Source organism: Oryctolagus cuniculus, chromosome 17, assembly GCF_051225735.1.
Source record: "Oryctolagus cuniculus isolate XC-2025 breed Fujian yellow rabbit chromosome 17, ASM5122573v1, whole genome shotgun sequence".
NCBI classification, from domain to species: Eukaryota; Metazoa; Chordata; class Mammalia; order Lagomorpha; family Leporidae; genus Oryctolagus; species Oryctolagus cuniculus.
Genome location: NC_142883.1, coordinates 1,802,567 through 1,829,286, shown reverse-complemented (window position 1 = coordinate 1,829,286; position 26,720 = coordinate 1,802,567). Strand labels below are relative to the sequence as shown.

The 26,720-nt window shown below is 55.0% G+C and overlaps 1 protein-coding gene across 1 annotated transcript in view; it reads left to right on the top strand.

Moving 5' to 3' along the window:
* Window positions 1-1,176: 1,176 nt before the first annotated feature.
* RPTOR (regulatory associated protein of MTOR complex 1) overlaps window positions 1,177-26,720 on the top strand; it is a 342,586-nt gene continuing 317,042 nt past the window's right edge. Inside the window, exon 1 of the mRNA XM_070060172.2 lies at window positions 1,177-2,013. Coding sequence (XP_069916273.1) covers window positions 1,852-2,013 — 162 coding nt within the window. The 5' untranslated portion in view covers window positions 1,177-1,851. The remainder of the gene's footprint in view (window positions 2,014-26,720) is intronic.

Here is a 26,720-nt window from a genome sequence, read left to right as displayed (position 1 = left end):
CTACCCTGCTCACTGGGGGGCAGGTGTGCGTCTACCCCTGCTCACTGAGGGGCAGGTGTGCGTCTCTACCCCTGCTCACTGAGGGGCAGGTGTGGGTCTACTCCTGCTCACTGAGGGGCAGGTGTGCGTCTCTACCCCTGCTCACTGAGGGGCAGGTGTGGGTCTACCCCTGCTCACTGAGGGGCAGGTGTGGGTCTACCCTGCTCACTGAGGGGCAGGTGTGCGTCTACCCCTGCTCACTGAGGGGCAGGTGTGCGTCTACCCCTGCTCACTGGGGGGCAGGTGTGCGTCTACCCCTGCTCACTGGGGGGCAGGTGTGCGTCTACCCCTGCTCACTGGGGGGCAGGTGTGGGTCTACTCCTGCTCACTGGGGGCAGGTGTGGGTCTACCCTGCTCACTGGGGGGCAGGTGTGGGTCTACTCCTGCTCACTGAGGGGCAGGTGTGGGTCTACCCTGCTCACTGGGGGGCAGGTGTGGGTTTACCCTGCTCACTGGGGGGCAGGTGTGGGTCTACCCTGCTCACTGAGGGCGGGTGTGGGTCTACCCCTGCTCACTGAGGGGCAGGTGTGGGTCTACCCTGCTCACTGGGGGGCAGGTGTGGGTCTACCCTGCTCACTGAGGGGCAGGTGTGCGTCTACCCCTGCTCACTGGGGGCAGGTGTGGGTCTTCCATGGTTTGCGTGTCATCTGCAACAACATAGGAAAACCTGCTCAGGAAAGGAGAAGCCAGGATAACGGAGGAGATTACTGTTCCAGGTGTTTTCATTATGAAGAAAACTAAAGGGAAAATCTGATCGACATCGTGGACACCAGGAACCGATTAAAAAAAAAAAAAAAACACACAAAAAACCCTACCCACACCAGGCTCTCCGTAATATCACCGATCCTAAAGCTTCTGCCGCCTTCGCGAAGTCTGGGAAAAACAAGGCGGCGGAGTCCTTGCTTCGGAAGCGAATGGCTCCGGTGGTGGGAACAAGCAGCTTTTTGAGACACTGTTACACCGCACGCACGGCGGAATGGCGGTCGCCGCGGCGCCGGGGCGGGGCTTCCAACGCCGCGTCCCTCGGCGCGCGAACGCCCCGAGGAGGTTTGGCCTCCGGGCCCCGCCGTAGGTCGCGATGCATTCTGGGCCTCCGCAATATGGCGTCCTCCTTGATGTGCTGATGAGAGGAGTTTCACTGTAGCGCCAAACCAGAGGGCAAAACTCCCCCAAGCCAGTAAGCGCGCGTTCCGCGTTGTTTCCGCGGGCCCGTGCCGCCCGGCCCTCGGGACTTGTCCTCAGGCAGGACAGACCCACGGGGCCGAAGGCCAGGGCCAGCCAGGCCGCGCGGGCCCGGGGCTGAGGAGCCGGCTGCGGACGAGCACGATGGCCCGGTCCTGGCTCTGGTTGCAGCCGCTCAGGCGAGTGCGGGACCCGCAGGGCTGAGAGCGGCTGGAGGAGACCGAGCAGCGCGGAGCCCGCTGCCCTCCGGCCAGGCGGCCCCGCGGGCGAAGCGGCCGCAGGAGCGGGCGGCCTGCGTGCGCTCGGAGCGGCCCCGGGCGTCGGCGGCCGCGGGCAGGGCCGCCGTGAGGCCCCGAGTTTCTCGCGCCTGCTGACACCTCGGCTCGCAGCGCCTCGGGGGACGCGGCCGGGGGCTCGGGCCCGGGGCTGCGCGTCCGCGCCGGCTTCGCTCCCCGACCCCGACTGGGCCCGCGGAGCCCGGACTTGCGCGGCCGCCTGGGGGTCTGGGCGCGCTCTGCCCCCCGAGTCTTCGCCCGGTCGTCCTTGGCCAGCCCCGGTCCGCACGAGGGGTCAAGGCTGGAGGTTCTCGAGCGCCTGCTGCCCAGGACCCCCCCGCCCCCGGCCCCGGCGATGGAGGCCGAGATGCTGCAGTCGCCCCTGCTGGGGCTCGGGGAGGAGGACGAGGCCGACCTGACCGACTGGAACCTGCCGCTGGCCTTCATGAAGAAGAGGCACTGCGAGAAGATCGAGGGCTCCAAGTCCCTGGCGCAGAGCTGGAGGATGAAGGATCGGGTGAGTGGGGGGCGGGCGGCGCGTGTTGCCGGACGCTTCCGCCTGCGGGCTGGGAGAGGGCTGTGCTGCCTGGCGCTGCTTCTCCTCGCTGGACTTGGGTTCCGGCGAACTAAGTTAGGCCACTTTGAAAAGACTGCGTTCGAGTGTCCGCGCTGTTCCCGCTGAGGGCAGGGCAGCGCGCTGACCACGTGTCGGTCTCCTTCTGTGGCTGCGCGTTTCTATTTTCTTTAGGGTTTATTTTATTTATTTGAAAGGCAGAGAGAGAGAGAGGGAGGGAGGGAGGGCGAGAGAGAGAGAGAGGGAGGGAGGGAGGGCGAGAGAGAGAGAGAGGGAGGGAGGGAGGGTGAGAGAGAGAGAGAGAGAGGGAGGGAGGGCGAGAGAGCGAGAGAGAGGGAGGGAGGGAGGGCGAGAGAGAGAGAGAGGGAGGGAGGGAGGGCGAGAGAGAGAGAGAGGGAGGGAGGGAGGGCGAGAGAGAGAGAGAGAGAGAGGGAGGGAGGGCGAGAGAGCGAGAGAGCGAGAGAGCGAGAGAGAGAGAATATCTTCCGTCCATTGGTTCTCTCTCCAAATGGCGGAAACAGCCCGGAGTGGGCCAGGCTGAAGCCAGGAGCCAGGAGCTTCTTCCAGGTCTCCCACGTGGGTGCAGGGGCCCAAGGACTTGGCCATCCTCCACTGCTTTCCCAGGCCACAGCAGAGAGCCGGATCGGAAGTGGAGCAGCGGGACTGGAACTGGGCGGGTGTGGGATGCCGGCCCTGCGGGCGCGGGCCCCAGCTGGGTGCAGGAGCCGAGGCAGTGCCTGGGAAGCAGGGCGACTGGAGCTTCTGAGTGGTGTCAGGAGCACAGGTTCCCGGAGTCGCGGGGAGCTGCACCCCGTCTCTGCTCTGCCTGGGGGCCAGGCGGCTGTTCTGAGGCCCCACCAGGATTCCTCCAAAGGTGGACGCGGCATGTGACGGGGGTGGGAGTGCCCGGGCGCTGCCGCGTGGGCCACGGCTGGGAGGAGGAGAGCTGGTTTTGTGCGTCTGTGGCCGCGGGAGGCAGAGGGTGGCGCCCTGCTGTGTTGCTTCTGCCTCTGTGGTCCTCGCAGGCCGCTGTGCTGTCTGCACGTTCAGGGGTGTACAAGGGAAGCTGGTGTTAATGATGTTTGGTTTGCCCGGGCTCGCGTGTGTGTGTGTGTGTGAGAGACTAGATTGTTTCTTTCTTCTGAACGGTGTTGAATGTATCTGAGTTCACCACGGTATTCCAGCCGATCAGTCGCCGGTGCCTCAGTTGCTAGTTTGGCTTTTCCTTTTAAAGAGTTTGGGAAGTTTGTTTTATCCAAAAACAACTGAAGGAGTAAAATTGGTCGCTGGGAGAGGTAGTGCAGTGTGCCGACACCTTTAGTTCTGGTTGTTTGAAAAGCAGGGAGACAGGAGGAGATCCCCAGCCCACGGGTTCACTCCCCAAATGCCTGCCGTGGCTCGGGCTGGGCCAGGCCAAAGCTGGGAGCGGGGGACCCCATCCGGGTCTGCCACGTGGGCGGCGGTGGCCCGGCTACCTGAGCCGTCACCTGCTGTCTCCCAGGGTGCGGAACCTGGAGTGGAGCCGGGATGCAGAGGTAGGCACTCCCTTATGGGATGTGGGTGTCCAGCCCCCTCTGCACCGCTGCGCCGAGCACCCGCCCCGAGAAGCGCTGTTTGGGGCTGGTGGCGTGGAGCAGTGGTGCGGCGCCTCATCCTCTGTGGGCACCGCCTTGAGTCCTGGCTGCTCCGCTTCCGCTCCAGAATCCTGCTGATGCGCCTGGGAAAGCAGCAAGAGCTTGGGTGCCAGTCACCCTGTGGGAAACTACAGGAAGCTCCGGGCTGCCGGCTTTGGCCTGGTCCAGCCCCAGCTCTTGTGGCCGTTTGGGGGTGAGCCAGAGGATGGAAGACCTCTCTTTCCTTCTCTGTAACTCTTCCAAATAAATAAATACGTCTTTTTACAAAATCATTTTTGCTTGGCGGAGGGTCTGTTATTTACAGGAAACTCCACAGTGCACTTTTATCCCAGGTCCGTGACCGCTTTGTCAGCCTGGCCTCTCCAGCCTGGCAGCCCGAGCCGCAGGTTTGGACGCAGAACGTTGCCTCCCCAGTGATGGCGGGTCATACCTGACGTTGTAGTTGTCCTGGTGATGTCCTGTAGCTTGGCCAGAGCACCTGCGGGAAGGCCACGGTGGTGTAGGTCTTCCTGTTGGCCAGATGCCCTGGCCTGGCCTCTCCCTTGGTGGTGCAGTGGGGGTCCCCATCTTACGACCCAGGACAGGCAAGAGAGGGCCACCTCGATGTGTGCAGTCACGGTCAGCTGCACCTCCCTGCTCTCCACCAAGGTGGGCAGTGTCGACCCTGCTCAGAGGGGTCTGGGTGAGGACGCCCCTGTGTCAGCAGCTTCCTTCTCGGCCCAGGCCAGCAGCTGCTTCTCTTGTTTTGTTTCTGTTCTGTACCTGGGGACCAGCCTCAGCGGTTGGTAGCCTTGTGGCCGTCCAGGACCTGGGTGAACCGGGTAACGCAGGAGGCACTGGCAGCTGTCTGTGCAGGATGGCCCTCTGCCCCTCAGCCAGGTGCGGTGCATGTGAGGTCCCGTTTGTGCGGGGCGTCCTGTCCGTCGCCAGGGTGCTTAGGCCTTTTCTCAGACTCCGGGGATTTGTCTCCTTCTTGGTCTCCTGCCTCGCGACAGCAGAGATGGGGCCGTCGGCATCTTGGGCGGCTGGAGGAGAGAGCAGGCGTTTGCGTTAAAGCAGCTCTGACTTCATTTTTTATCCTATTTGGAGGGCAATTTTTTTTGAAATGTTCCCTCTGCTACCCTGAACCTGTACTCAAACTGTTTGATGAGTGGATAACTTTGACCTTTTAACTTACACATTAATTTATGAATGATTAGGTTATTAAAGAAACAAAAGTATTGTTCATCTTAGTACCGAGATTGCTGCTTGGGAGAGAGCCCGGGGAGGAGGTTTGCCTTGGCGAGTTGTTCAGTGGAGTCAGCAGTGGAGCCGTCGGTTTGCAGGGCGGCGTCTTAGTGCCCTGTGGCCCCTGGGGCTGTCAGTCGGCTCTACCAGGGCTCACGCTGCAAATTCAGGTGGGGGCAGCCTAGATGGGTGAGCCAGGCCAGACTCCAGAAGGAAAGTGGCGCAGGCCCAGGAGAAATGGAGTCGACACTTGACTCAGAATTTGGTTTTCTGGAGGGTGGGGGCCGTGGGCCCTGGAGAGTCTGTGCTGGAGCAAAAGGGGCCGCTGGGCCTTGGCTGGATGGCCTGGGTTCTTTGAAGTCAGAAAGCTCTGTAACATGAGGCCTTCCAGTTGTATTATTGGTGCTAATTCAGGTGTTGTAAAGCACAGTGCTGGGGCTGGCACTGTAGTGCAGCAGGTTAGGCTGTGGCCTGTGACACTGGTATCCCATTTAAGTGCCAGTTCGAGTCCCGGCTGTTCCACTTCCGATCCAGCTTCCTGCTGTTGTATGGGAAAGCTGTGAAAGATGGCCCAAGTGCTTGGGCCCCTGCACCCACGTGGGAGACCTGGATGGAATTCCTGGCTCCTGGCTTTGGCCTGGCCCAGCCCCAACTGTTGTGACCATTTGGGGAGTGAACCAGTGGATGGAATCTCTTTCTGTCTCTATACTCTGCCTTTCAAGTAAATAAATAAATCTTAAAACAACAACAACAAAAACCCAGGAAGCACACAGTGTGATCTAACACTGCAGGTGAACCAAGCCCATCCGTGGAGTGGGTGGAGTGGGTTCTGGCCACTGGGTTCCCCGCGTGGGACGTTGCTCTTTCGTGGCAACTGTAGGCAGCTGCTCTGAGGCCGGGAATCTTGGGCACCCGGGCATCCAGGCCAGCCTGTTCCAGGCCTGGAGGCGGTGGAGTAGCTGCTTTGTGGAGCGGCACAGGTGGGCCTGTTGGTGCCGTGCTAGGGGCCGCGTCAGCCCCTCCTGGCAGCCACGGGCTGCTTCCGGTGATGCACAGTTCCATGATATGTTTATTTTGTTCATATGCTGAAAATGGCTTACTGGTATCTGACCGCCCGTCCTTGTTACAGATTCCTGAGAGAGACTTTACTAAAGTTGACCCTGAGTGCAGGAAACTTTTCTGCTCTAATGTTTGGCGTCCTTGGAGAGCCACGGTCACGCCCACCGTCATTCGGTGTTCCTGCCGTCTTTGTTTGATCAGGCCTCGTTTCCATGTGCCACTGTTACTGCGTTTTCATTACTGGGCTACTGCTGGTTTTACTATGGTTATTATTGGTTGGTTAATTCTGTGTAGGAGAGTGATATAAACAGTAGTCTTTTTTTTTTTTTTTTTTTTTTTTTGACAGGCAGAGTGGACAGTGAGAGAGAGAGACAGAGAGAAAGGTCTTCCTTTGCCGTTGGTTCACCCTCCAATGGCCACTGCGGCCTGCGCACTGCGCTGATCCGAAGCCAGGAGCCAGGTGCTTCTCCTGGTCTCCCATGGGGTGCAGGGCCCAAGCACTTGGGCCATCCTCCACTGCACTCCCTGGCCACAGCAGAGAGCTGGCCTGGAAGAGGGGCAACCGGGACAGAATCCGGCGCCCCGAGCGGGACTAGAACCCGGTGTGCCAGCGCCGCAGGCGGAGGATTAGCCTGTTGAGCCGCGGAGCCGGCCCAGTAGTCTTTTTTAATACATTAAAAAAAGATTTATTTATTTGAAAGGCCAGGTTACAGAGAGAGGGAGAGACAGAGAGATCTTCCATCCATTGATTCACTCCCCAAAGGGCTGCAGCGGCCAGGGCTGGGCCAGGCTGAATCCAGGAGCCCAGAGCTGCTTCCTGGTCTCCCACGTGGGTGCAGGGGCCCGAGCACTCGGGCCATCTTCCACTGCTTTCCCTCGTGCATTAGCAGGGCCTGGAAATGGAGCAGCTGGGGCGTGAACCAGCGTTACCTTTTACCTGCTGTGCCACAGCACTGGCCCTGGCCCCTCATAGTGCTTTTACAGGAAAATTGTGATTTTTCCATTTCTAGACAAATCTGTGACTTCCTAGAGCTGTAGCAGCAGCAGATAAGCTTGTGTCCCCATCTGTCATTACTGTGGTTCTCTGCACCCCTCACAGAGCGCGTGAGAGGGTGGGCTCACTGGTCAGGGGTTGTTTGCCTGCACGTGGCGTGGAGACAGGGAAAGACCATCGGCAGATGCACTGTGTCACACGTGTGTGACAGTGATAGCGTGCACTCTGCATGTGTGTGGGACCATCGACACATGCTCTCTGACTACATGCATGTAAAACCTACAGCAGACATGCTGTCTACATGTACCAACACATTATACATACATGTGTGCAGGATCATTGACAGATATGCTATTTTTTAAAAAGATGTACTTATTTGTTTGAGAGAGTGAGAGAAGGAGAGACAGAGAGATAAGAGATCTTCCATATGCTGGTTCATTCCCCAAGTGGCTGCAACAGCCAGGAGCTTCTTCTGGGTCTCCCACGTGGGTGCAGGGGTTCAACACCTTGGGCCGTCCTCCGCTGCTTTCCCTGGCACATTAGCAGGGAGCTGGATCCGAAGTGGAGCAGCTGGGTCCAGAACAGGCACCCATAGGGGATGCTGGCTCTGCAGGCTGCAGCTTTGACCTGCTGAGCCATAGCGCTGGCCCCCAGAGAGGCTGTTTCTGCGTGTTATAGCACGACTGATAGAACACTCTGCATGTGTGTGGGACTACTGGCCAGACAGTTATATCAGCACATGTGGGGATGTGACCATAAACCCAGGAAACTTGTTTCTAGGCTCCGGGCGGGGCGCGGGGCTATTTTGTAGCCATGTTTTGAAAACACTGCTAAGGAAGTGAGTAGATACTTTGAGCAGACCTGGATGCTAAGGTGTTAGTAATAACCCTGTGTGCTTTGTTGCTCCCTCTCTGTCTCTGCGTGCCCTCCTCTGCCGGCTCAGCTCCCTGCCCTGCGCTGCCCTGCCCCGAGACTGCCCTCCGCAGGGCCGTGGTTTGTGCCGGGGCTGGGGTCTGTCTGTCCTCAGTGGCCGCGCCCCCGCTGGGCGCTCCTTCCTCGTGACACTCTTCACACTCCAGGTCTCCTCTCATGCCCTGGCTTACTCCAGGGACCGCTCTGGTTTGGCGCCTGAACGTGGGAGCATCAGGGGACTGTTCTGCGCCCCCTCCATTCCTAACGCCCTCCTCCAGGCCCTGCGTTCAGACGCCGTCGATGGGACGGTGATGCTCAGGCGCTGTCTGACCTCCCTGCGACGCTCCTCGGATGCCTGCTTTGACTTAGTTTTCTGTCACAACATAGCCTGAGCGTCACCTAGCCGTGTTCAAGGTTTTTTTTTTTTTTTTTTTTTTAAGATTTATTTATTTGAAAGAGTTAGAAAGAGAGGCAGAGAGAGGGAGAGGTCTTCCATCCGCTGGTTCACTCCCCAGGTGGCCGCAGCGGCTGGAGCTGTGCTGATCTGAAGCCAGGAGCCAGGAGCTTCTTCCAGGTCTCCCACGCGGGTGCAGGGACCCAAGCACTTGGACATCTTCCACTGCTTTCCCAGGCCATAGCAGAGAGCTGGATCGGGAGGGGAGCAGCCGGAACTCAAACCAGTGCCCATTTGGGATGCCAGCACTGCAGGCGGTGGCTTCACCCACTATGCCACAGCGCCAGTCCCTAAAGCTTTAAATCTAGAGGTTATCCTTGGTCCTGTCCTCTCATCATCGTCACCCCATCCAGGTCGTCAGGAGACCCTCTGACTTGACCTTGGAGGTGGGTCTCACACTGGGCCCTGTGTTTTGTCTCCACTGCTGCGAACCCTGCCCGGGCAGCCACTTCTCTGACTTGGTGACAGCCGGGTCCTGACTGGTCCCGAGTGCTCCTGCTTGCCCTGTGACTGATCCACCCCTAGTGGTCACTGGGTCTTTATCAAGTGTCCGTCAGATCCTGCGCTTCCTTCCTGGTACTGTCCCTTGCATTCCTGAGCTCCTGGAGCAGAGGAGAGCTCCTCCCCCGACGGCAGAGCCTTTGTGATCTGGGCCCGGCTGCCTTTGCTCTTCTGGTAGGAGCCCGGTGCTCTGCCTGCCGGTTGCGGGTGCCTGGCTGCTCCTTGTTGCTGGCACTCTGGGTCCCTTCCTCAGAGACCTGCCCTTCGCCCTGGAGGCAGCTGGGATCTCTGCTCTGGAATGTGTCCTCCGTACTCGCGCCCCAGAAGCGAGCCTTTTTCGTCAAGAAGGGGACCTGGTCCGTGCCAGCCGGTGGAGCAGTGCCTGGCACAGCGTAGGGGTTCCGTCAGTGTGCTGATGAGAGGGTGAACAGTTTGCAGAAGGCTCTCACCTAGGCTGTCTCTTAGACTCAGTAGCAGGGTAAGTTGCATCCTTGTTTCCTTGTTATAGATGAGGAAACTAAGGTTTTAATTAAGTGGCCTAAAGTAATATGTTACACGGTTGGCAAGGAAAGTGAAACAATGTAGTTAAACCAGAGTAAACTGTGTCAAAGTGTCTCAGTTGAACAATTCAGAGTGAGCTCTGGCAGTCTGGGAGGGCGGGGTGGCAGTGATGCAGAAGCCAACAGCGCCGGGCATCGGGCGCCAGGGCCTTGCAGAGGTGCAGCGTAGCTGAGAATGCCCACTGGGTGCCCCACGCTCCTGGGGTTCCCCCGGGCCCTCTGAGGGCTCCGTGGGGGCAAAGCTGTTTTCACAGGAGGAGAAAACGTTGGCCTTTCCCCACTCTGCTGATGCCTGCACTGCAGCGGTTCAAAGTGCCGGCACTCAGTGTGGCTGCTGACGGTGGGTCCACCCTGCACTAGCACTTCCGGCTTCCTTGCCTTGCACTCGCTTGAGGAGAAAATCCTGTTTTCACTTGAGGATTCCTTGCGAAAGCAGTGAATGGTTGGTTTTACTGAGCCCCAGTGTCTGAGCCTGCCCGTCTTCATACTCGGTGATGACTGTTGGCTGTTGGTGGGCCCAGTGGCCACCTGGAGGAGGAGCCTGGCAGGCTGCAGGCTGGACCGCTGCTGTGTCTGGACTTAGCCTGAGGCCTGCTCGGGGGACCAGGCCAGGGCGCTGTGCAGGCTTGTTCTTGACAGGGAGCCAAATGAGCTGTCCATCCAAGGAAAACAAGTGGCCGTGTCTGTTGCCAGTGGTAAGATATGGAGACTGGAGCTCTGGAAACCTGTGCGTCTGCCCTTGTGAGCTCAGCAGCAGGCAGCGCCTGAAGCCTCTCAGAGGGCGTGGTTATGTGAATGAATATGCGTGGTGTTCTTTGTGATTATAGAATGAAATGTGGCCATATCGAAACTTCTTTTTTTTAAGATTTATTTTTTTGTTTGAGAGGCAGAGTTGTAGACATTGAGAGGGACAGACAGAGAGAGATCTTCCATCTTCTGGTTCACTCCCCAAATGGCTGCAACGCTGGAACTGGGCCAGTCCGAAGCGAGGATCCAGGAGCTTTCTGGGTTTCCCATGTGGGTGCAGGGCCCAAACACTTGTGCCATCTTCCACCGCTTTCCCAGACACATCAGCAGCAGGCTGGATTGGAAGTGGAGCAGCTGGGACTTGGTCCGGCGCCTGTATGAGATGCTGGTGCCACAGGTGGAGGCTTGACCTGTTACGCCACAGCACTGGCCCCAGTATTTGAAACTTCTGCATAGTTCAGTGAACATATATTTTCAAGGGACCAGTACCTGATAGTATGAAATCACCCACTGGTAGACGATCCATTCAGGGTGGCCAGGGGACTTTCATGTGCCGTGGCTGAGAAACACGTTGGTGTGTGTTCAGGTAGGCGGGATGCTGTTTTATATTCTGTTCAGATAGGCTCGGACAACCACTCACTGAGTGTTGGTGTTACATGAAAGGTGATTGCTCTCAGTGATTTAGACACGGAGACACTCTTGCCCTCTCCAGGGAAGTATCCCTGAGGCCCGGTTTCTGGAATGTGTCAGCCGAACAGCACCTTTCTGTAGCCTGACTGCGAAGCGGACGTGGGAACCCAGCTGTTCTAGTCAGCCAGCTGTTAGAGAGATTTGCAACGTGCCACCTGTCACACTAGCGTACTGTTGAAAACACAGTTATCCTCTCAGAGAGATGTCATTTCTGAATGCACAATGAGCTGACAGTTCTTTTTGAATGACTTCATAAATGTATTGAAACTTTTCTTTCTGCTTTGACCGCTAATGTGGACAGTGCTGGCCATGTATCTTGTCAGGGGGTCTTCAGGAATGGGTAGGGGTGGAAGGGACTCTTGGTACCAGAAGTTTCAGAAGTTTGATGTGGTTGAGAGAAAGTGGGCATCAAACTGAATCAAACTTAAATCAGGAGGAGGGGCTTGGAGAGGTCGGGCGTTGGCCAGAGTCAGGCATTGGCTGGAACTGAGGACGGGCTCCGTTCTGAAGTGTTCCACTCTTCCCGAATTCCCTTCTCCTGAGGAGGGGCCCGGGTCTCCAGACTCGGGGCTGGACATGTTTGTGAAGAGCCTGTGTGTCTGACATGTGTCGTATGACAATGCCCAAGGCCTCCTATGGGCCCAGCTGTCCTGTGTATGTCCAGAGGGGAGTGGAGGAAAATTGACCTGTCTGGCACGGTCATGTCAGCACTACCCATGAGGCCCTGGTGTCCTGGAGACAGACGGTCACGTCAGCACTACCCATGAGGCTCTGGTGTCCGGGAGACAGACGGTCACATCAGCGCTACCCATGAGGCCCTGGTTCTGGGAGACAGACGGTCACGTCAGGACTACCCATGAGGCCCTGGTGTCCGGGAGACAGATGGTCACGTCAGCACTATGCATAAAGCACTCATGGATGTGTTGATCCTGTGCTCTTGGAGGAGGAGGGCACTATTACCAGAACACCTTGGCTTTGTATTAAATATGTAAACTGTTTGCATTGAATTGTTTTATTTATTTGTGGGGCAGACACACACACACACACACACACCAGTTCCCATCTACTGGTTCACTTCCCCTAAAGTCTAGTGCCAAAGCCAGGAGCTCAGAACTCAATCAAGGTCTGCCACTTGAGTGACAGGGAGCAGTTGCTTGAGTTATCACCCCTGCCTCCCAGGGTCTACATTAGCAGAAAACTGAAGTCAGGAGCTAGAACTGGGAATCCAACCCAGGCATTCCCACGGGGGACGTGGGCACCGTAGCTGCGTAGCTGAATGTCTGCCGTGCATTGGCCTGCACTAGCGGAACAGATTCATGTATTTGCCGTCATTACTGTGGCAGCGACCAGCGTCTTACTGTGGTTGATGATGGACCGGAAGCTGCTTCAGTGTTTGAGCTGGGGGCTGTCCTGCACAGACTTGCAGTCTGAAAGATCTTGGCTGTGTGGCGTGGAGGGTCATGGGAGTGGCAGGTGGAGAGGGGGTGGCGGTCATCCCAATGAGTGGCCGTGAGGGCCCAGAGAGGCCACTGCAGCAGGGGTGGAAAACGGCCAGATTCTGCTGGTTTGGTGAAAGTAGGTCAGTACCGTCTGGCTGGAGTGTGGGGTTAGGAGCGGGCAGGGCTGGTGAAGAGAGTGTGACTGCTCTCTGTACTTTTCATTAGCGTGTTTCCTGTGGGTCTCAGTAGTCACCAAGACACCATTCAACGGGGTTTCTTTAACACCTGCTCTAAAAAGCCTGCTGTGTTCATTTTGAGCAGGGTGCTGTGGGAGGGTCCTGAAGTAGATGGGCACATCTCCTCCTCATTATCACCTTGTGCAACTCTGGAGGTGAAGTTCTAACAAGCTCGCGCTGGTGTATATATAAATGGTGTCTTCCATGCTTCTCCACCTTCCTTTGATTCCAGACGATCATATGTACGATGTTTGCTCAGTAAATGTGAAGTTTGACACCTTTTTCTTTTTGTCTAGTTAAATATATACAAAATGTCATCCCAGTAAATATTTGGCATTATATGTTAATGTTTTAAACATGTTTTTACACCTTAAATTTGTCAGGTACTGGTCCATGTGACTGCAGAGCATTTTCTGTTTTTAAACGTTTATTTATTTGAAAGGCAGAGTTACAGAGAGAGGGAAAGAGATCTTCCATCTGTTGGTTCACTCCCCAAATAGCCACAGTGGCTGGGGCTGGGCCAGACCAAAGCCAGGAGCTAAGAACTCCATCTGGGTCTCCCATGTAAGTCTCCCTTGTGAGTGGCAGGGGCCAACACGGGCTGTCTTCCACTATCCCAGGTGGATTAGCAGGGAGCGAGATGGGAAGCTGGGCAGCCAGGACTGGGATCAAACTGGTGCTCTGGTCTGGGATGCCCGCACCGGAAGCATGCACTTAGCCCCCCGTGCCCACAGCATGAGCCTGCTCCCCTTTTCTGTATTTGAGAGGCAGACAGAGGAAGAGAGACAGATGCATAGAGAGCGCAAGCTCCAGCTTCTGGTTCATTTTCTAAATGCCCAGGAGCTGGGAACACACGGTGGCAGGAACCCAGCTCTGAGCCGTCCCTGCTAAGTCCCAGGTGTGCACTGGCAGGAAGCTGGGCTGGGGCGTGGAGCCAGGACTTGAACGCAGGCCCTCTGATGTGGAAGGGGACCCCTGGTGGCACCACCTGCTAGGCCAGGAGCTCCCCTGCAGGAGCAGCTGAGGGGGAGGCAGTCGGAAAAAACAAGCTTTAATTTTGCCCAACAATCAGTATTTTTTCAGATTTATCTTCTGTTCTTGATTAGTAATATTTTTTATTTTAAAATTCTGATATAATTTCAGGAAAATTGTTAGACTAGTAAAACGAGCTTCCCTACAGGCACAGTTAACCCAGAGCCACCGCTGCTCACCCCTTGCCTCTGGCTCCCTTGTTCCCTGTTTCCGTGTAAATGCCTGTTTCTTTCCCTGAACCATTGAGGAGATGGTGGAGATGCCGTCCCCTCATTGCTAAGTACTTGGTGTGTGTCCTGAGAGCAAGGACTTTGTCGTAGGTGAGCCCTGCAGAGTGTGGCGACGCGGACCTCACCTTTATTGCAGTGCTGTTGATGTACAGTCCACGTCGGATGTCTCTGTGTGTCCCAGTCATGGCCCTTTGTGCGCAGTCCTGCTCACTGGGGACCACACACAACGTTCAGTGGTCACGATGGCTGTGTAGGCGTTTCTCAGCCCTTCGTACAGTTTCCTTCTTGATTTTTTTTTCTTATTGTGGTAAAGGTGATCATTTCAGCCATTAAAAATTCATGGTTCAGTGGCATTAAGGACATTCTCACTGTGTGCAAACATCACTATGTCTACCTGCAGAAATCTTTCATGTAGTAGAAAGACTGAAACTTCCTGTTAAACCCAGACTGTTCCCCGCCGTGGTGGCCTTCCTCCTCCTCGGTGTGCACACAACACGTCTTCCCCGTGGTGACAAGCCAGCTCCCCCGGAGTGCAGGAGGGGAGTGGGAGTCACACACAGATCTTCTCAGGTTTCTCTTCTCCCATTCTTTGCTCGGTCACCTAACTACTACCTGCTGGTGGCCCTGGGAGCAGCTGAGGACACATCGGTGACTAACACAAGGCTGGTTCTCAACGTTCTGGCAGGGGAAACGGAACTAGCGTAGCAGCAGGTGACAGTGGAAAACTACCGCAGGCCAGGGACAGCGACAGAGCGGCTGACCAGGCGGGCGACCCTGCTGCACCCCAGTGCCGCCCCGGAGCTGACCCCGGGATGTGGGTTAGCAGGAAGCATGAATCAAGTGGAGGAGCTGGGACTTGAAACCAAGCACTCGGGGCCGGCGCTGTGATGCAGTGGGTTAAAGCCCCAGCGTGCAGCACTGGCATCCCATATGGGCACTGGTTCAAGTCCCGGCTGCTCCTTTTCTGATCCAGCTCTCTGCTATGGCCTGGGAAAGCAATAGAAGATGGTCCAAGTGCTTGGGTCCCTGCATCCGTGTGGGAGACCCGGAAGAAGCTCCTGGCTCCTGGCTTCAGATCAGCCCAGCTCCACCATTGCAGCCGTCTGGGGAGTGAACCAGTGGATGGAAGACCTCTCTCTCTCTCTCTCTGCCTCTCCTTCTCTCTATGTGTAACTCTGACTATCAAATAAATAATTCTTTAAAAAAAAACAAAAAAAACAAAACAAAAAACCAAGCACTCTGATGTGGGATGTGGGTGTCCCGAGTGGAGGGTCTGTGTGCTACACCACAACACCCACCCCTTGCCACGCTGGTTTCCACTACTTGTGCCCGTAAATGTCCCTGCCAGCGTGTGTGACAGTTCCAGTTCTGCCCCGTGCTTGCCGGCACTTGGAACGTGTGACGTCTTGAAGACTTCGTAGTCCTTACTCCCGAGGCCTGTGCAGGTCATGCTCAGGGCAGGTGCAGGTTACACAGTAAAGCCTCCCAAGTTGCTTGTTGTGGGACCGAGCAGGGCTGCTGGCGGCGGAGAGGCTTGTTGGGTGAAAAGGGAGTTTGGTGGGAGGGAGCTGAATTGCTGGGGCTTGGCTGTTAGCAGAGGGAGGGGGCAGCACGGGGCAGGGAGCTGAGCGGAGAGCAGTGGGCGGCAGAGGGGCAGAATCCAAGGCTGCAGAGAGCAGGCGGGCACGGGGAGGGAAGGGGAGGGAAGGGGAGGGAAGGGGAGCTGCTCTCCAGGGTGGGGGGAGGCGGGCCGGAGCCCTCCCTGCACTTTGCATGTTTTTCCAGGTCCCAAGGGTGTTTCTCACATGGATCACTCTGTCTAATCCTGAAGACCTGGCAGGTGGATTTTGTTACTGCTGAGTAAACTGAGACTATTTAGAGAGGGCATCCAACCTGGCTGAATTTTTTTTAAAGATTTATTTATTTATTTGAAAGAATCAGAGGGAGGGAGGTGGCGGGGAGAGAATCTTTCATCTGCTGGTTTACTCCTCAGATGGAGAGCCAGTGTTCAGCCAGGCCGAAGCCAGGAGCTTCTTCTGGGTCTCCCAGATGGGTGGCAGGGGTGCAAGCACTTGGACCATCTTCCGCTGCTTTTCCCAGGCCACCTGCTGGATTGGAAGTGGAGCGTGAGCTGGTGCCCACATGGGATGCAGGCACTGCATGTGCCGGCCCCTGGCTGAACTCTGGCTGCCAAGCAGAGCCTGGAGCCCAGGCCTGAGCTGTGGGCGTTTAGGAGCCCCAGTGTCCACGCTGCTTCCTGCTTGCATTGGATTCACAGATGCAGCCTTTGCCGTGGTTTCTCACTGGTTTAAAGTCCCCTTGCATACAGTCAGGCAGTGCGGGAGACTGCTTTCTCAGAATTCGGCGGCTGAGGCAGTGGGTGAGGCCAGGTCCGTGAAGCTGGTGTCCCTTCTGGGCACCGTTTGTGTCCCGGCTGCTGTGCTCCCAATCCGGCTCCCTGCTGATGTGCCTGGGAGGAGCAGCAGAGGACGGCTCGAGTGCCTGGGCCCCTGCCATCCCCGTGGGAGAGTCAGATGGAGCTCCTGGCTTCCACCTGGCCCAGCCCTGGCTGTTGTGGCCATCTGGGGGAGTGAATGAGTGGTGGAAGATATCTCGGTCTCTGTTTGTAACTCTGATTTTCAGATAAATCTTTTATTATTTTTTAAAGAATTGAAGATGCAGCCACGTTTTTACCTGAGAGAATGGGCTTTGGTGGTTCCACGTTGTCTGCTGTGGCCTGTGTTCGCGTGTGCGTCTGTGACGTGGCCCTGGGACTGCTCGTCTCAGCACAGTTCTCGGGATTGAGTGGGTAGCATTTGTGAAGCCTGCAGACTGCCTGGCCAGGGTTAGGGAGGCGTGACTGAAGCACCCCTGGCACTGACCCCTGCTCACTGGGTCGGAGCCGCCAGTCAGCCCCGTCGGGTTTGTGGGGCAGCCTCACGCTGCAGGTGAGCGGGGGTCTGGGAGGAGGAGAGCAGAAGCTGTCGGAAGCGGGCTGAGCTGGAATTTTCGCCCAGGGAGAAGAGCAGAAGTGGTTCAGGTGACCCCATCCTGCCCCAGGTGGGGAGGCCCAGGCTCCTCCTCCTTCCGCCCTCGGCAGTGACTCTCCCCTCCCGGCACAGGACACGAGCTCTCCTGGGGTCCACATCCGCCCGGGTGTTGAGTGTGTGCCAGTGAGATCTGGTGAATGTAGATTTATCAAAAACTGCGTGTGACACGTTTCCCATAGATCAGCGTTCAGGAGCACTCTCCAGAGAGCGAATTGATTCCTGCAAGCCCCCGTGGCGAGTGGTGGGTTCAATAATGGCTGTTGTTTTTCTTTAGACGTCAGGTTCGTTTCTTGCCGGTTGAGGATTCTTGTGAGAGCAGTTTTGGGAATCTGCCAGACAGACTGCTCTCTCCCAGAGCTGCCGCAGGGGTGAGGCTCTGCTGCTGCCTCCCGCTGGGCCTGACGGTGGCCCTTGCCGGGGTCTCCGCTTCGTCTCCCCGTGGGCAGGAGCGCGGTGGTGCTTTGGAAGTGGGCCTGACGCCACCTTTCCTCAGCCCAGATTTGGGTCTCTGTCTCCGCGTCCTGACCTGGGGCTGCTCCCTGACAAGCAGACCCAGAACTTGGTGGCACCTTGCGCTTGCTCTGTGAGTTCTGGTGGGAGTCGTTGCTTTCGAGTTTCTGTTTTGGGAACCTGCCTTCTTGGTTCTTCTAGGTCCTGCAATAAAAAGTGTTGAGTGATGGGCCCTGAGCGGTGTGGGGTTCAGATGCTCTGTGCACGCTGGATGCCGTCAGGGGCCCAGGAGCCCCAAGTAAGCCTGAAGGCTGTGGGGACCTGGAGCTTGCCCAAGTCCCTTGGCCCCCAACCCCTGGTGTTCCTTGGTCCTGCTGGGTGGGTGTTGAGCATTAGCCCCTTGTACCACTCTTGTTCATGATAGATTTTATGGTGCCTCATTACTGTCTTACCTTGCCGTTAATTTTAGGTTGGATCATAACTTATAATCTGTTTAATCACTACATTAAAGTTGCTTCTAATTTTCACATAAATATATATATACGTGTATATATACACATGTATATGTGTGTGTGTCTGTATATGTGTGTATATATACACGTGTATATGTGTGTGTGTCTGTGTATATGTGTGTATATATACATGTATATGTGTGTATGTGTATATATTTGTATATAGTTGAGAAATGGCTGCTACATTGTTCCTTTTTATCTCTGAGAAGAATTTTTAAAAATTTTATTTATTTGAGAAATAGGTAGAGACAGCAAGTCAGACACACACACAGAGAGAAATAGAGAGAAGGAGGGGGAGAGAGGGGGAGAAGGAGGGGGAGAGAGGGAGCGAGCTCCTGCCGCTGGTTCATGCCCCAGATGCCGCGACAGCCGAGAGGACTGGAGCCAGGAGCCAGGTGCTCCACCTTGAGTGCAGGGACCGAGGCACGTGCACCATCAGTGCTGCTCCCGGGTCCCCGGCAGTAGCCGCTGGATCCAGAAGCCACGCCAGGCGTCAGGCCCAGGCACTGTGGGTGTGCTGACCGCAGCGGCGGTGAGGCTGAGGTGTTTATGCGGCGTAGATTATTTTCTCCTTCTTTTTGTGGCTTACGCATAGCCATGTGTTTTGAAAATAGTATGTTAATATTTTCACAAGTGGAGTGACTAGGGAATTATCTTTATAGAATTGTGTGTTTTCAGCCTGAGAATAGTATATTCAAGCAAATGTGAAAAGCTGGTGCTTTAAGATTGTCCCAGTTGTCTGTAGGAGTGTTTATCACAGGGGCCGGCCGGCGCTGTGGCACAGTGAATTAACAGTGCCGACATCCCACATGGGCTCTGGTTCGAGTCTTGACTGCTCCATCTCCCATCCAGCTCCCTGCTGATGTTCTTGGGAAAGCAGCAGAGGAGAGCCCAAGTGTTTGGGCCCTGCACCCATGTTGGAGACCCGGAAGAAGCTTCTGGCTCCTGGCTTTGGCCTGGCCCAGTCCTGGCTGTTGTGACCATTTGGGGGAGTGAATCAGCAATGGAAGACCTCTCTCTCTGTCTCTACCTCTCTCTCTAACTCTGCCTTTCAAATAAATAAATCTTAAAAATAGAATGTTTATTATAGTGTTCATTCATTAACTTATTCATTTACTTAGTATTTATTGAATGCCTACATATAACCTAATACCTATCAGTAGATAACATTGTGTAAATTATGGTATATCATGTACTAGACTTCTTTTTAAATCTACTTTGTTTTTCTTTTAATGTTTATTTTTATTTATTTGGAAGGCAGAGTGACAGATTTTTTAAAAAATGAATTTATTTATTTGAAGGGCAGAATTAGAGGGAGAGACATAGTGAGAGTGAGAGATGAGAGAGACCTTCCATCCATTGGTTCACTCCCCATTTGGGTTTTCCACATAGGCAGCAGGGGTCAAGCACTTGGGCCGAATTCTGCTGCTTTCCCAGGTGCATTAGCAGGGAGCTGGATCAGAAGAGGAGCAGCAGGCACTCATAAGGGATGCTGATGTCTCAGGTGTGGTTTGATCCCCTGCACCACAACACCTGAGACTGAGGGCAATCTCGCATCTGCTGGGTCACTTCCCGAATGTCCCCAACAGCTGGGGCTGGGCTAGGCAGAAACCGGGAACCTGGGACTCCATCTGGGTCTTCCATGTGGGTGGCAGGGACTCAAGTACTTTAGCCATCATCTGTTGCCTCCCAGGCTGACGCTCGAACATCAGCAGGAAGCCGAGATGTGGACCAGGCACTTTGATGTGGGATTTAGGTGTCCAAAGCAGTGACCTAACCTGATGGCCTGCAGTGCATAGTAGACTTCCTGATGTTAGGGAGGCGGTGAAGTAATACTCTGTGTATGCTGTAGTGGTGAGCTTTCTGAGACACGTTATTAATTAGAAACAAACAGGACACAACTTCTGTGATGTGATCCTATTACGTTTTACATATACAGTGATTGTTCATCTATGTAAAAAATTTATGGGGCCCGGCGCTGTGGCATATCAGGTAGAGCTGCCCCCTGCAGCCCCGGCACCCCACATGGGCACTGGTTCAAGTCCCGGCTGCTCCACTTCCGGTCCAGCTCTCTGCTATGTCCTGGGAAAGCAGTAGAAGATGGCCTAAGTTCTTGGCCCCTGCACCCGCATGGGAGACCTGGAAGAAGCTCCTGGCTCCTGGCTTTGGATCAGCTCAGCTCCAGCCGTTTCGGCCATTTGTGGGGTGAACCAGCAGATGGAAGACCTCTCTCTTTCTTGCTGCTTCTTCTCTCTCTCTCTCTGTGTAACTCTGACTTCCAAATAAACAAATAAATCTTCAAAATAATTTCAAATATCACTTCAAAATAATCTTCAAAATAATGGAAAGACATGCACTTATGGACAGTGATAGGAGATAGGGATCAGCAGAATTTTATTTATAAAAATTTATATTTTTCTGTACTTTTATTTAAAAATATTTATTTGAAAGGTAGAAAGAGAGAGAGAGAGAGATCTGCCATTCACTGGTTCACTTCCCGTGTGCCTGCGATGGCTGGAGCTGGACCGGGCTGAAGCCAGGAACCGGGAACCAAACCCAGATCTCCTATGTGGTTAGCAAGGACCCAGCTCCTTGAGCCATCACCGTGCCTCCCAGGGTCCACGTTATCAGGGAGCTGGAAGGGGGTGGAGCTGGGCCTGAATCTCAGTCTCTGCTACGGGTGCTGGCACCCCCAGCTGAGGCTCAGCCGCACCTGACACCTGCCCCCCTCTTCAGTGGGTGTGGAACTCCGGGTCGGTCCTGCAGCATCCTACAGGTGTGTGTCTGTGGCCTTCCTTGCTCCCGTGGGAGGTCTGCTGTCGGTCTGGGGTCTCCTCCAGCAGTTGTAGGACACGGGTGTCTATTAAGGGAGCTTAGCTTTCCTTGTGGCTTCCTGCTTGTGGTTTGCTGAGATTACTGAAGCTGTGGGGTTGGTTCTGGAGGACAGGCTGCCCTCGTCCTTCAGGGTCCTTCCCAGCCATGTTTGTGCCCCCGCTTCCCTCTCCACGTCCGTCTCCTCCGCGTTTCCTCCGGTGTGTTCCATCTCAGGCCATCTTTCTGATCTAGACGTTCCCACTTGGGTCCTCCTATTGCTCTCTGCTTTATGTTTGTCTTTGGCCTTAGTCCTTGAGTGAATTTGCGATGAGATTTTAAATCACTGTCATTTCTGGGTCTGTTTCTGTCGACTGGTTTTCTTTTGGATGCGGGTCCCTGCGCCGGCACCTTGCCTGTTCACCTACAGGTGCAGTCTCTTGGAGCCCAGCTGCACTGAGCGTCGTGTGTTTTCCCTCTGTGATTCAGTCCCTGCAGTGGAGGGGGGCGGGTGAACGCCTGAAGTGGTTATTCTCTGGACCTTTAGGCACAAAATTTGGTGATGGCTCAAGTCTTTCATCTTGATCTGGATTAGCCCCGAGCCTGAGCGTCAGCCTTTCTGGGGTCTCTGCTAGTGTTGTGGGGGTCAGGGCATTCTTGTTCCACCCTGTTGGGGTCTGTGTGCCGCCCAGCCTCCCTTCACTCCTCCCCGGGAGCTGCTGCTCGCGTGGCCTGCTGCTGTCCCGCTGCCGTCCCGCTGGCAAGCTTAGCCCGCTGCCCTCTGCGCCCGCCCTGCCCGGTACGCTGTCCCACCAGTTTCTGTTGCCACAGCCCTGTAAACTCCGAGCTCTCTCCTCAGCTCTGCCCGGAGCCCCAGGACCCCTCTGCTCTCAGGCTCTCCGGGACGTGTGCCTGTTCATGCAGTGGTTGGTGTCTGGAAAGGTGTCTCGTGTATTTTGCTGTCTTCTCTTGGTGTGTGGTGGGAGGCCTCGTCTGGCACCAGTCCCTGGGGGTGACAGACAGGAAGCGTTTGTTGGAGAGGCTGGTGACGCACAGCTCGGTCACTTGTTACATGGTGAGAGCGGTCGATAGCTGATTCCTTACAGTAAATAAATGGATATGCGTTGGAGTTTCTGTTCTTTCACTGAACCTAACTTTTCCCCCAGTGGAATTTTGCTTTCCAACTGAACTGTGGCATTAAAATTTAGGATTATGTCGGCACATTAAATTAATAGCACAGATTAAAGTTTGCAGGACTTCAGCCCTCCAAGTAATTTACAAGTGTAGACCGGGCTCCTTGCATTTGCATTTCATTTGGGCTTTGTAAAGCCGGGTAGGTCAGAGGTTGAAACTGAAATAATTGTTAAACATGTAAGAGGATTTAAGCTTTAAGAATAAAATCCTCCCGTTTTGGTGTTGAGATCCGAACTGGGCCCTTGGTCACGCAGTCCGACAGCAGCTGCCAGGGCTCGGGCAGTCTCCAGGATTGTTTACAAGTCTTGTTTTGGAAGGTCCTTCCTAGTCTTACTTGATTTTCTTTCTCTTTAGAAATTATGGGCTGGCGCCGTGGCTCACTAGGCTAATACTCGGCATGTGGCGCCGGCACCCTGGGTTCTAATCCCGGTCGGGGCGCCGGATTCTGTCCCGGTTGCCCCCTTCCAGTACAGCTCTCTGCTGTGGCCCGGGAAGGCAGTGGAGGATGGCCCAAGTCCTTGGGCCCCTGCACCCGCATGGCAGACCAGGAGGAAGCGCCTGGTTCCCGGCTTCGGATCAGTGTAGCTCTGGCCATAGTGGCCATTTGGGGGGTGAACCAACGGCAAAGGAAGACCTTTCTCTCTGTCTCTCTCTCTCATATAGCTATATGTCTATAGCTCTGCCTGTCCAAAAAAAAAAAAAAAAAGAAAGAAAGAAAGAAAGAAAATTACGTAGGAAAAATGCATACAGCATCTGTTTACAGTTTGATTGCCGTTTATGGTGCACCTGCCCAGGTCAGCAGCGCTGTCCAGCGCCGTGGCCGCCCTGCACGTGTCCTACCCACCGAGGTGGCTGCTGTTCTCACTTCACTGGGGAGTCGTTCTTGCTTCTCTGAATGGGTTTCCTCACACGCACCCATCGCAAATGTTGTCCTTTGAGGTCTGTGTGCAGGACGTGCACCTTTGCTCTGGGGCCGGTTCCTCAGTGTTAGGTACGCAGGGTGTGGAACACGCGTGACTCATTCCCTCTCACGGCTGTGTGCCGCCTCCTGACACGCACAAGCCTGTGTCGCGCTCTGTCCTTCCAGCGGCTCGAGGTGGAAGTCGGCATCCTCACCTCCGGTCCGCATGGCCGCGTGGGGGTCGGGTGACTCTGGCTGCTGCTGCTTCCCTTTTTCTTTTCTTTTTTAAAGATTTGTTTATTTATTTGAAGGGCAGGGTTACAGAGAGGCAGAGAGGGAGAGGGAGAGGGAGAGAAGAGAGAGAGAGAGTGAGAGAGAGAGAGAGAGGTCTTCCACGTGCTGGTTCACTCCCCAACTGGCCACGGTGACAGGAGCTGTGCCGATCCGAAGCCAGGAGCCAGGAGCTTCCTCCGGGTCTCCCACTTGGGAGAGGGGCCCAAGCACCTGGGCCATGTTCCACTGCTTTCCCAGGCCACAGCAGAGAGCTGGATCAGACGTGGAGCAGATGGGTCTCAAACCAGCACCCAAATGGGGTGGCGGCACTGCAGGCGGTGGCATTACCCACTGTCCACAGCACCAGCCCCTTCTTCCCTTTTAAACAAGTGCCCGTTCAGGCCTTCTGCCTGGTTCTCTGTTGGGTTCCGCTGAGGCGCTGCCCAGTCCTCTCCGCTTCTCACGCTCTTTGGGGTGCGCGGATAGTTCCCGCGGGTCGCCTGGCCTCTCCCTGCAGGGTCCGCGTGAGGTCTCATACCGTCCGTGCAGGCTTTGGCTTTGGCTTTCCTGTCTCTCACACGCTTTGTGTTGGGTGCAAGGCTGGTGGTCTGGTTTCCTTTTCCCATGTGGCTGTCTGCTGAAAAGCCCACCTGTCACCGCACTGCTCTGTCTTGTTCACGGTCCACAAGTGGTTTTTCGTGATTGCTGGGGCCCCCTGGAAAGCTCTGTGAGGAAGTCCTGCTTGTCTTCTCTGAGAATGTCTTGGTAATTTTTGCTGTAACTTTTAAGAATTAGCTTGCCGGGTTCAGAGCAGCGGACTTTGTTGGGTATTTGATTGGGATTGCATTGGGCCTGTGCTCCGCGCTGGGGAGATCTGACGTCCACCACATGGCCTGTCTGGTTTTTTTTAGGTAGAACTTTGACCTTGATGAGTACCCAGAGGTGTTGTCCATCTCTTGTTGGGATTCTTTGTTGCTTGATGTTATCCTGATGCTGTCTCGTCTGGGACTTAAAAAAAAACCAATCTTCTGGCTTTTTTTTTTTTGGTTGGCATGCAAGACTACGTTTATTTCCATGCATCATTGTAGATACACAGTATTCATGGCGTCTCCATGTCGTGGGGGGTCCCGATGGCCACACACGTGGTTTCTGGCCCCCTCCCCGCACGAATGGCTCAGGGCTCCTGGGGATGAGGGGGTGGGCGAGCGTGTGGCACAGACTGCATGCTTCCTTTCTGAGTGGCCCTGGTCAGGAGGCTGCCTTCCAGCGTGTCTGCCAACGTGCCCCGCCTCTCAGAAGGCCGCGGGGAGCGACAGATTCCCAGGTCCCGGCACCAGCCTCGTTCCTCCCCAGGTCTTCACTGGGTGCACTTCCAGAGAAGTCACCTGGAGTCGCTGGGCCCGCTGTCGGGGGTTCAGGGACGGCTCTGGCTTCATGTTTATTCCTGAGCTGCAGAGAGGTCGCAGGTGGCCCGGGACTGATGTGTGTCCTCCGAGTGCCCAGTAGAATCTGCCATGAAGTGACGCCATGCAGTCCTTAAGTCACTCCGCTGTGGTCTGGCTTTATGCTGAGTGCCTGTCTGTCCTTTTGAAGTCAGATTTGTTAGGTCCCATTTTAGAGGACCTTGTTCTTTTTGTCTGGATTTCAGACGCAGACGTGGGGTTGTCTGTGGCATTCCCCGTGATCTTAAGGAGCGCAGGTTGTTCCCTGTTACGCACGATGCTGCGTGTCTGTTCACTCTTATTTTTCTGGTCGTGTCGGGAGGTTGTCCATTTTATTTGCTTTTCAGATAGCTGGCTTTTGACTTTGTGTCTCTGCTGTGTGTCTGCTAACATTCACTGACTTTAAATCTTTTTTTATTTTTTAAATTTGTTTGACAGGTAGAGATAGAGAGACAGAGAGAAAGGTTTTCCTTCCTTTGGTTCACCCCCCAAATGGCTGCCACAGCCGACGTTGTGCCGATCCAAAGCCAGGAGCCAGGTGCCTCCTCCTGGTCTCCCATGGGGTGCAGGGCCCAAGCACTTGGGCCATCCTCCACTGCACTCCCGGACCACAGCAGAGAGCTGGACTGGAAGAGGAGCAACCGGGACAGAACCCGGCACCCGTATGGGATGCCGGCGCCGCAGGCAGAGGATTAACCCAGTGAGCCCTGGCGCCGGCCCCCCGACTTTAAATCTGAATGTTTCCTTCTTCCTGCCTCTTGGGGTTCCCCAGGTGCTTGAGGAGGAAATTCTTGTGGTGGATTCTTTATTAATTTTCAGTTTTTTTTCTAATATATGCTTTTAGTTCTAAAGTTTTGATAGTATTTTTGTTATTGCTTAGTTCAAATTGTTTCTTAAATTTCATTTTTACTTCATTAATTTATGTTGTTTAAAGGTGTTTTGTGATTTTTAGCAGAATAATTTTTTAGGACGTATTTTTGCTTTCTTGCTTAATTGCCTTTTGATCACAGTCCTCTGATTTTAGCAACAGCATGAAATTCGCAGGGCACATCTAGGGGGAGCCACCGATGTGTTGTCATGTGCGCCTGGCGCCCCCTAGTGTTGTGGGTCATACAGCTGTCATGCCTCTGTGTGTTCGTACACACACGTGTGTGCTCTGAGTCGCGGTCTCTGAGGATTTCTGTGTCTGTGTCTGTGTGCACACACGTGTGTGCTGAGTCGCGGTCTCTGAGGATTTCTGTGGGCTGTGTCTGTGTGCACACACGTGTGTGCTCTGAGTCGCGGTCTCTGAGGATTTCTGTGGGCTGTGTCTGTGTGCACACACGTGTGTGCTCTGAATCGCAGTCTCTGAGGATTTCTGTGGGCTGTGTCTGTGTGCACACACGTGTGTGCTCTGAATCGCAGTCTCTGAGGATTTCTGTGGGCTGTGTCTGTGTCTGTGTGCACACACGTGTGTGCTCTGAGTCGCGGTCTCTGAGGATTTCTGTGTCTGTGTCTGTGTGCACACACGTGTGTGCTCTGAATCGCGGTCTCTGAGGATTTGTGCGGACTGTGTCTGGCCGGGTCCTGCGATGTCCTCTGAGCAGGACGCAGTGTGTTTCTCTGGCTCTCACCTCTGTGAAGCCAGACGCGGCCTGCACTACTTCTGTCCGTAACAGAGAAGCGTACTCGGATTCTCACATGACTGTAAACGTGTCTGATTCTCTTGATGGTTCTCTTCATTTGTGCTTTGTTTGATTTTGAAGCTACGTATTACGTTGTCAGATTGTTGACATGTTGTTATTTGACGTACGTTATTATGTCGTATGAACTTAAGTCCGTTGTCTTCAGGGATTGCAGTTGGTGTCGTTGTGAAGTGGCGTTTCTCAAGTCTCTGTTGCAGTTGGCACTTGGACCAGGTTTCCCTCGGTTGTGTTCGCCTTGTTCACTGTTCTTGTCCTTGACCTTGTGGTTTTCATGGCTCTCCCCTCTTTCTCTTTTTAAAGATGTGTTTATTTGGAAGGCAGAGTTAGAGAAGGGGGGATGGAGGGCGGGAGGGAGGGAGAGAGAGAAAGAGAGAGAGAACAGAGATCATCTACTGGTTCACTGCCCAAATGACCGCTGGGGCTGGGGCTGGCTGAAGCCAGGAGCCTGGAGCTCCATCCAGGTCCCCCAGGACTTGGGCCATCTTCCATGTTTCTCCCAGGTGTATAGGTAGGGAGCTGGATTGGAAGCAGAGAAGCCAGGACTTGAATTGGTGCTTTGACATGGGGTGCCTGTGTTAAGGCAACGGCTTAACCTGCTGTACCACAACTTTGGCTTC